The sequence below is a fragment of the Penaeus monodon genome, chromosome 14 (genome assembly GCF_015228065.2).
Source record: "Penaeus monodon isolate SGIC_2016 chromosome 14, NSTDA_Pmon_1, whole genome shotgun sequence".
Lineage (NCBI taxonomy): Eukaryota > Metazoa > Arthropoda > Malacostraca > Decapoda > Penaeidae > Penaeus > Penaeus monodon.
Genome location: NC_051399.1, coordinates 47,372,507 through 47,382,506, shown reverse-complemented (window position 1 = coordinate 47,382,506; position 10,000 = coordinate 47,372,507). Strand labels below are relative to the sequence as shown.

The window sequence follows — 10,000 nt, the reverse complement described above, 5'->3', positions numbered from 1 at the left end:
TGAGAAAATCGTAATAATTCATATATCCTGATTTTTCTGTATTATTATTATTATTTTGTTTGTTTATTTATCTGTATATTTTCATTCTGGTCTGTTCTGCCCGTTTCCGTTTTTTTTTTCTTTTCTCTCTCTCTTTCTTCTCTCTCTCTCCTCTCCTCTTCTCTCTTCTCTCTCCTCTCTCTCTCACCTCTCTCTGTCTCTCTCTCCTCTCATCTCTCTCTTCTCTCTCTCTCTCTCTCTTCTCTTCTCTCTCTCTCTCTCTCTCTCTCTCTCTCTCTCTCTCTCTCTCTCTCTCTCTCTCTCTCTCTCTCTCTCTCTCTCTCTCTCTCTCTCTCTCTCTCTCTCCTTCCTTCCTTCCGTCCCTCACTCTCCTTACGTACTGAGCATAAAGCAGAACCTCTCCGGCTTTTATGTTCAGGAGCGAGCACTTTTCCTAATAACAATGTCAGAAAGGCTTATTACCCTGGGCCGTGTACGTACGTAGAAACTCTCATCCAAGTATGTATACATATGGGCAACTACGTATACACAGACACACACACACACACACACACATACATATATATATATATATATATATATATATATATATATATATATATATATATATATATATATATATATATATATATATATATATATATATATATATATATATATATATATATATATATATATATATATATTATATATATATATATATATATATATATAACTCTGTCTCTCTCTCTCCACACACACACACACACACACACGGAGAGTGGAGTATAGGTGGAAGTGGGGGAGAGAACATAGGAGGGAAGAGGAAGATTGGAGAAAGAGAAAGAGGGAGAGAGAGAGAGAGAGAGAGAGAGAGAGAGAGAGTGAGTGAGTGAAAGAGAGAGAGCGAGAGAGAGAGAGAGAGAGAGAGAGAGAGAGAGAGAGAGAGAGAGAGAGAGAGAGAGAGAGAGAGAGAGAGAGAGAGTTTGGTGTTAGAACGACAGATGGAGAGAGAAAAAAAGTTAACGAAAAGAGGACAAAAAGCGAGATAAAATGAAAGAGAAACTAAAAGAAAACAAAGGAAAAGAAAAAAGGAAAAAAAAAGGAAAATGCAGACAGTGAAAAAAAAAAACATCCCAACTATATAAAAATGGAAGGAAAAATCAGTGAAAGGGAAAAACATATGTACAAAAGAAATTAATTGCAGAATCTTGACTCTTCAATGACCAAGCAACCCATTTTCTTTCCCCAATTTTCTTTCCCGGTTTTCTTTCCTCAATTTTCTTTCCCCAAAATTCCTTCCCATTTTTCCTTCTCCAATTTCTCTTCCCCAATTTCATTCCTCAATTTCCCTTTCCCAGTTTTTTTGTTTTTTTTTACCAATTTCCCCCCCTCCCCCAATTATCCCTCCACCCAATTTTCCCTCCCCCAATTTTCCCTCCACCCAATTTTCCCCCCTCCACCCAATTATCCCCCCTCCCCCAATTATCCCCCCTCCCCCAATTTTCCCTCCACCCAATTTTCCCTCCACCCAATTTTCCTCCTCCTTCTCAGGCCTTCGAGGAAGTGTCGGTCCTGTTCGCCGAGGTGGCCCTGACGGAGGACCAGGACCTGACTCACACCGTCAACAAGGTCTACCAGACGATTGATAACATAACCGACCAGTATTCCGTCTTCAAGGTGAGTGAGTGGGGAATGGGGGAGGAAGTTTTCTTAGAAGTGAGGCATATATATTTTGCTGTTTCTTTCTTCTTTTTGATATTTATTTATTTTATTTTATTATTTTTATTTTTTTTCTTTTTTTTTCTGCCTTTCTTTTTTTTTTTTTTGTAATTTGTCTTTTGTTTTTGTTTTGTTTTGTTTTGTTTATTGTCTTTCTTCCTTTTTTATCTATCTTTCTATATATATCTCTCTCTCCTTCTCTCCTTCTCTCTCTCTCTCTCTCTCTCTCTCTCTCTCTCCTCTCTCTCTCTCTCTCTCTCTCTCTCTCTCTCTCTCTCCTCTCTCTCTCTTTCTATCTATCTGTTGATCTACATTTTTACCTATTATCTATCACTCTATCTGTCCGTCTTTCTATCTATCTATCTATCTTTCTATATATCTATCTCTTTATCTTTCTTTTTTTCTCTCTCTCTTACCCTCAAGACCGCACGTATGCCGGTAAACAAGACACAGTCACCTCGCGTAAGCCTATTCCACGAGCCTATTTTGCGAATCTATTTAACGAGTCTTCTTTCGAGCCTATTTCACGCGAGCATATTTTACGAGTCAGTTTTCCAAACCTATTTTACGACCCTATTTCTCGAACCTATTTTCCGTACGCACTGGGTAACGTTACATTAACAATACGGGAGGAGGAGGGGTAACGGAGGTAAACAGAGAAAGGTAAACACATTAGGTTTATTATATATCAGATTATTATGGGTGTTTAGTGCGTGAGAAATCTGCGAGAATTTCCTTTTGTAGGTCTACTTCATTTTGGGATGTAAAAAGGGGTTGCTTTAAACGTGCGAGATGTCAGTGCATTCTGTCTTTTCGTATTATAGATAGATAGGTAGGTAGGTAGGAGGTAACTGGGTGGGTGGGTAGGTAGGTAACTGGGTGGGTGGGTAGGTAGGTAACTGAGTGGGTGGGAAGATAGATAGGTAGGTGGGTGGGTAGGTAAATAGGTAGGTAGGTAGGTAGTTGGATAGGTAGGTAGGTAGGTAGATGGATAGATATTATTTTTATACTAACTGAAGCTACTATATATAATCCACTTAATGCATTTAAATTACTACTATCGGATAATATTTGAACAGAAAATGCAGAGTCATTTTCATACCGCACAACCCACTCTACAATATTTTAAGAACGGTCAAGTTTAATCTGCCTTCACTTGTTAGTTAAGATCATACAAAACTTCTTCAGCGGTCTCATTAGTATCTTTTAGTTTATCTGGCCGAACAGCCGTGGGCCTTATCCTTTGCCTTATACTGTGTCTGAGTGATAAAAAAAGGAGTTGGGAGAGAGATGAGAATATAGTAAAAGATCCTTTGTACTCTTAAGTCACTTTTTTTTCTTCTTCTCTTTCCATCATTTCTTCGTCCTTTTTCTCTTCGTCTTTTCAATTCTCTTCTCTCCTTCTCTCATATCCTCTTCTGCCATTTATTCTGTGGAGGCATATTTATCACAGATATACTGAAATCCACCACCCTCCTCTCACCCTGTCAGGATCTACACTGAGGCTGAACATGTTCTTAAATGGGCTATATTCCAGTCTCGGGAAATTGCAAACTGGCAACTCATCCGGTCTGTGGAGGACTCCGATTCCTTGTCTTTTGATTTGCCTTTTATCTATTTATTAGAAAAAAAAAGAATAAAGTAGTATTGAAGGTAGCATTTTCTCCTTTCATCTTTTTTTTTTTTTTATCTCATCCTCGTTTCATCCTTTTTTCACATTATCTTGCTCTGATCCTCTCTTCACCTTCCTTTCATCCTCTTTCAACTCTCCTACCATCCTCTTCTCTCACCCTCACTTTCACCCTCATTTTACCCTCTCTTACCCTCTCACCCACTTACCCCTCTCTCACTCTCCTCTCATCCTCTCTTCACCCTCCAACCATCCTCTGTCACCCTTTCCTCTCTCACCTTCTTTTCACCATCTCACCCTCCTCTCACCCTCTCCTCTCACCTTCTCTTCACCCTCCTCTCGCCCTCTCCTTTCCCACCTTCTCCTCTCACTTCCTTTTTACCCTCCTCTCACCATCTCCTCATCCTCTCTCTTCACCCTCCTCTCACCCTCTCCTCATCCTCTCTCTTCACCCTCCTCTCACCCTCTCCTCTCTCACCAGGTGGAGACCGTCCTGGGCGTGTATATGGTGGTGGGCGGGGCACCGGAGTACCAGCCCGACCACTGCGCCCAGCTGGCATCCCTCGCGCTTCACATGGTCAGACAGAGTGAAGAATGCAAGACACATAACCTGCGGATTGGTGAGTGGGGAGAGGAGAGGGAGAAGGAGGGGGGGGAAGAGGGAAGGAGGGAGGGACAGGGAGGGAAGGTGGGAAGGAGGGAGAGGGAGGGAAGGTGGGAAGGAGGGAGGGAGGGAGAGGGAGGTAAGGGGTGAAGGAGGGAGAGGAGATGAGAGGGAGGGAAGTGGGGAGAAAGAGGAAGAGGGAGGGAGGGAATAGGGGAAGGAGGAAGAGGGAAGGAGAGCGGGAGGGAGAGTGAAAGAGAGAGAGAGAGTCAAAGGGATATAAGGAGGAAGGGAACGAGGGAAGGAAAAATAAGGTGGGAGGAAGAGAAACAGAAACAGACAGAGAACAAGACAGAGAAAAACTGAGACAAACATACAGACACACAGAGGGGGACAGAGATAGATAGACAGATTGATAGAAATAGACAGACAGCGGGAGGAGAGGTTTATGTAGGTTAGATAAATAGTGTGTGTGTGGGGGGGGGGGCTGGCTGTATACCGTGTATGTGTGAATTGTGTGTATCTTAAGTATCTGTCTGCGTTTATCTTTATAAGTATGTGTACCTGTGCAGGTTTGTGTGTCTACATATGCGTTTCAGTAATTTTTTTTTGCTTCTTTCTTTCTTTCTTTCTTTCCGCCTTTTTGTATACCTATGTCTGCATACATACATAGGCCGATACTACGTAAGTTTCAAATTATATTCACATTCACAAGTATATCTAAACATATCCACACCATTACCCTCATACTTAAGATACCCACATCATTCCGTAACATACCCACACCATCCCCCTCATACCCCACATACCCACACAAACCCACATTTATGATACCCACACCATTACCCTGGAACACAAAGACCCACACAGACCCACACTATCCCCCTCATACCCTACAGACCCACACAAATCCACCTCACACCTAAGATACCCACACCATCCCCCAACATACCCCCACATATCCCCTCCTCATACTCAACATTCCTCTAACCCCCACCCTCCCACTCCCACCAGGTATCCACGTGGGCCCAGTCGTGGCGGGCGTCGTGGGCATGAAACTACCGAGGTACTGCCTGTTTGGAGACACCGTTAACACTGCCTCGAGAATGCAGACGAACAGCCAGGTGAGTATCGTCGTTTTGGTGGTGGGGGATTTTCGTTGTTGTTGGGTAATCCGCTTAATTTGTTTAATGTTTCTCTTTATATATATATATATATATATATATATATATATATATATATATAAAAATTATAAAATAATATATATTAATTATATCTAGATATAATTTATATATATATATAATATATATATAATATATTATAATATATATATATAAAATAATATAATATATTATAAATATATATATTATGTGGTGTGTGTGTGTGTGGTGGGTGGGGTGGTGTGTGTGTGTGTGTGGGTGTGTGTGTGTGTATTAAACATATATATTATTTTATTATAATATATGTGCACACACGCATATATACGTATATATATATATATAGATATATATATATATATATATATAATATATAGTATATATATAATATATATATATATTATATATATTTTTATGTATGTATATGTAATATATATATATATATATTTTATAAAATATATATATATATATATATATAATATCTCGTGTTTTTCTTTGTATTTCATGATTTACTAGATTTATATGATTTTAATTTGCATTTGGCTTATGAGATTGACTTGCCATAGATTTTTTTTTTATAGATTAATTTGAATTTATATAATTTTTTATGTGATTTATCATTCATATCCCATTCGGTTTTTCAATTCACTGATTTTAATTGATTTTGATAATGATGACAATGTTTTGATAACAGAGGAAATGATAGCGACAATCATAATGATGATGATAATAAAGATAGTGATGATAAAAATCGGTGATGATGATAGCAGAGGTAATAATGATAATGAAAGCAATAATAATGACAATATTAAGAATAATAAAGAAGAATAAGAATCAATTTTATCGCAATAACACTAGTGCTACTCATAACAACAACAACAACAATAACAACAACAAAAGCAATAGCAGCAACAACAACAACAACAATAACAACAACAGCAATAGCAGCAACAACAACAACAATAGCAACAACAATAACAACAACAACAGCAATCACAACAACAACAGCAACATTAACCCAGCGCTTGTTCTAGGTCGGCAAGATCCACATAAGCGAGATCTGCGCCAAACATCTCGAGAAATTCAACTTCGTCACAACATTCCGAGGAAAGTTACAGATTAAGGTAAGTTACGAGAAGCACAGGTTGGTCTGAAATGATTCGTAGCCCAAGCGCAGAAAGAGAGCTGTTGCAAATCCAGGCCGTGCTGAGATTTGCAACAGCGGCGTTGTTGCAAGAATTGAGAGATGTGTTGCTACTTAAATGGCTTTGCTGTCTGGCTTTTATGGCTGTAGTTTGTTTTGCGAGGAGTTGTGTGGTTTTGGGGTGGTGTGTGTGTGTGTGTGTTGTGTGTGTGTGTGTGTGTGGTGTGTGTGTATGTGTGTGTGTGTATGTGTGTGTGTGTGTGTGTATGTGTAAGTGTATATGTGTTAATAGTCAAGCATGTATATTTGTTTATCTGCATGTTCGTAGATATATATACATTCTACATCATTCATTCAGGAAATGTAAATATTAGACTTATATAAACTATGCATCATAAGTATCATGCTGTTGAAATTAGTAACAAAACGGAGAAGCCGGTAATGTAGATTGAATAACCAACAAAAAATACCGAAACAAATAAGTAAGTGAAATGTGGAGCGATGGCCCGTAGAGTTTATAGCATGCAAGTTTTTTCAGCTTTTCTTTAGTTTTCTTTTTTTTCTTTTTTTTCTTTTTTTTCTTTTTTTTTTTTAAACAACACTGTCTCTCAAAATTATATTTCGGAACAGCGGTGGCCCTTCTCTCAGACAGAACTGTTCTGTCGTATTGTCACTGAGTGTAAAAGGTGACCGGAGGCAGATAAATATTGTGGAGATTCCCAGAATTCCGTGGTCGCTGTTCCATTTAACGGGGAGGTGGACGTTTTTTCTTCGTCATCAGTCTAGTTCCCGCCCGGAAATTACATGTGGAACTAATGGCATCCAATAGATATCCATGTGAGAGTATTAAAGAAAAATCGCGGAATTAACCCTCTGTTTGCCTGCAGCGAATATCTGCCATTAAATGTATATTACAAAGAAAAAAAATCACAGAATTAAGTGTCTATTGTTAGTTTACCCGCAGCGAACATCTCCCATGTAAGCAAAATTATCAGTTGCACCAACGTCTGCCCTTAACAGCTGCCTGGAACAGCTGCGAGCAGCTCTAACGTAAGCTAACGGGTGTTCTGCCTTGTTCAATGGTGTCCCGGTAGTTAGCGGAGGGAAAGAATCGTTTTATTTCTTCCATAAAGGATGTTTTCTGCCCTCCTAACGAGGTTATCTACATCATCAACCCCCTGGCGTCGGAAATCCCAGCTATGAGTTTAGTTTAGTTGTTGTATTTACACATAGATGGTTCCACCTGCGCTTAGTCACATAGGAGTCGGTCATTAGTCCTATCTGTCTAACCTATTTGCTCTTTTCCTTGATTTTCGGAAATATTAATCTGATTTCGTGTTAACATTAGTTAATAACATAATAAAAATGCATAGTGTCTATAGTAGTGATAATAACAGCATCGATATCAATAGTATTAGAAAAAAAAAATCCCGAAAAATCCAGGACAAGGGAAATCAAGTGAGCAATTGTAGAGGCATCGCCATAAACACAATTCACACACAAAAAATAATGATAATAATAATAATAATAATAATAATAATAATAATAATAATAATAATAATAATAATAATAATAATAATAATAATAATAATAATTATTATTATTATTATTTTATTATTATTATTATAATGATAATAATAATAACGATAATGATAATAATGATGATACTAATGATGCTGACTAATAATAATAATGATAATGATAATGATGTTAATAATAATAATAATGATAGTGGTAATAATGAAAATGACGATGGTGATTAATAATGATAATAATTGATAACAACAACAACAACAACAATGGTAATAAAATAATAATAATAATAATAATAATAATAATAATAATAATAATAATAATAATAATAATAATAATAATAATTACAGTGGCCTTTACATGTTCCTTGTGGCACGGCTTAACACATTACCATAACCTGTGCAGATTTTTTAGTTTTGCTATCCGCATTCCCCCCCCCCCCTCCTCCTTTAAAAATCTTAATTTGTCATTTTCCTTTTGTTTGTTCACCCTTTTCTCCTTCTTTGTCGTTTCCTGTCTCTTTCCAATTTATTTTTTGTTTCTCTTTTTCCCTTCCTGATTTCCCCTTCTCTATCCCCATTATCATTTTCCTTTCCACCCCCACACACACACTTTGCATATATTACCTCATGGTCATATCTCTTCCATTTCCTTATTCTCATTTCCCTTCCTTTGCCTCACGAACATTTCCATTCCATTTCTCTTTACCCACTTTCCCTCCCGTTGCCTCATGGTCATTTCCCTCCCATTTCCCTGTTTTCGCCTCCCTTCCGCTGCCTCATGGTCATTTCCCTCCCATTTCCCTGTTTTCGCCTCCCTTCCGCTGCCTCATGGTCATTTCCCTCCCATTTCCCTGTTTTCGCCTCCCTTCCGCTGCCTCATGGTCATTTCCCTCCCATTTCCCTGTTTTCGCCTCCCTTCCGCTGCCTCATGGTCATTTCCCTCCCATTTCCCTGTTTTCGCCTCCCTTCCGCTACCTCATGGTCATTTCCCTCCCATTTCCCTGTTTTCGCCTCCCTTCCGCTGCCTCATGGTCATTTCCCTCCCATTTCCCTGTTTTCGCCTCCCTCCCGCTGCCTCATGGTCATTTCCCTCCCATTTCCCTGTTTTCGCCTCCCTTCCGCTGCCTCATGGTCATTTCCCTCCCATTTCCCTGTTTTCGCCTCCCTTCCGCTGCCTCATGGTCATTTCCCTCCCATTTCCCTGTTTTCGCCTCCCTTCCGCTGCCTCACGGCCGTTTCCTCCCATTTCCCTGTTTCCCCTTCCGCTCCGCTGCCTCATGGTCATTTCCCTCCCATTTCCCTGTTTTCGCCTCCCTTCCGCTGCCTCATGGTCATTTCCCTCCCATTTCCCTGTTTTCGCCTCCCTTCCGCTGCCTCATGGTCATTTCCCTCCCATTTCCCTGTTTTCGCCTCCCTTCCGCTGCCTCATGGTCATTTCCCTTCCGCTCCTTTAGGGCAAGGGCGAGACCAACACCTCATGGTCATTTCCCTTCCGCTCCTTAGGGCAAGGGCGAGATGAACACGTACTGGCTGGAGGGGAGGAAGGAGAGCGCCAAGTCGTCGTGGAAGTGATGGAGGAAGAGCCTTTCCAGGTGCCTCATCCCCGAGGGCGTTCCGGAGAAGTATTCCCCTTCAGTGGGCGTCGACGGAGGGGCAGCGGCGGGGGCGGGGTTTTGCCGCCCGTAGAGATTTCGGGTCGCTTGTGGAAAGGACGATTTTTTTCTTTTTTTCTTTTATTTTGTATCTATCTTTCTTTTTGTTATAGTTGTTTTTATGAATTCTAAATGGTATATGTATGTATGTTATATATATATATATATATATATATATATTTTATATATATATATATATAAAATATATATATATATATAAATATATGTATACATATATAATATATATATATATATATATATATATATATATATATATATATATAATATATATATATATATATATATACATATATATTTTTTTTTCTATCATTTTACGAAAGCTAAATGAATTGTATCTTCTTCTGTTAGACCTGTTGGGAAACTAGGATGCAGAACGATGTCCCGCAAGTTCCACTGTGAAGGAGAGAATGTGTTTTCCTTTCTCTCTCTTCCTCGGTGAAGAAATGACATTCCAGTACCTGCGAAAAACAATAAAGAGGTACGACATGAGTAATAGACTATGTAAGGCAAAAGGAAGCTTAATAGACGTCCTGTCCTTAGTGCAAATCTGTGTCTC

At 39.1% G+C, this 10,000-nt stretch overlaps 1 protein-coding gene across 1 annotated transcript in view; it reads left to right on the top strand.

The window, feature by feature from the left end:
• LOC119581205 (soluble guanylate cyclase 89Db-like) overlaps positions 1–9,566 on the top strand; it is a gene marked incomplete in the record, with an annotated part of 33,786 nt that extends 24,220 nt beyond the window's left edge. Inside the window, 5 exon segments of the mRNA XM_037929606.1 lie at positions 1,534–1,659; positions 3,813–3,951; positions 4,950–5,059; positions 6,127–6,216; positions 9,275–9,566. Coding sequence (XP_037785534.1) covers positions 1,534–1,659; positions 3,813–3,951; positions 4,950–5,059; positions 6,127–6,216; positions 9,275–9,343 — 534 coding nt within the window.
• Between the last annotated feature and the right edge of the window lie 434 nt (positions 9,567–10,000).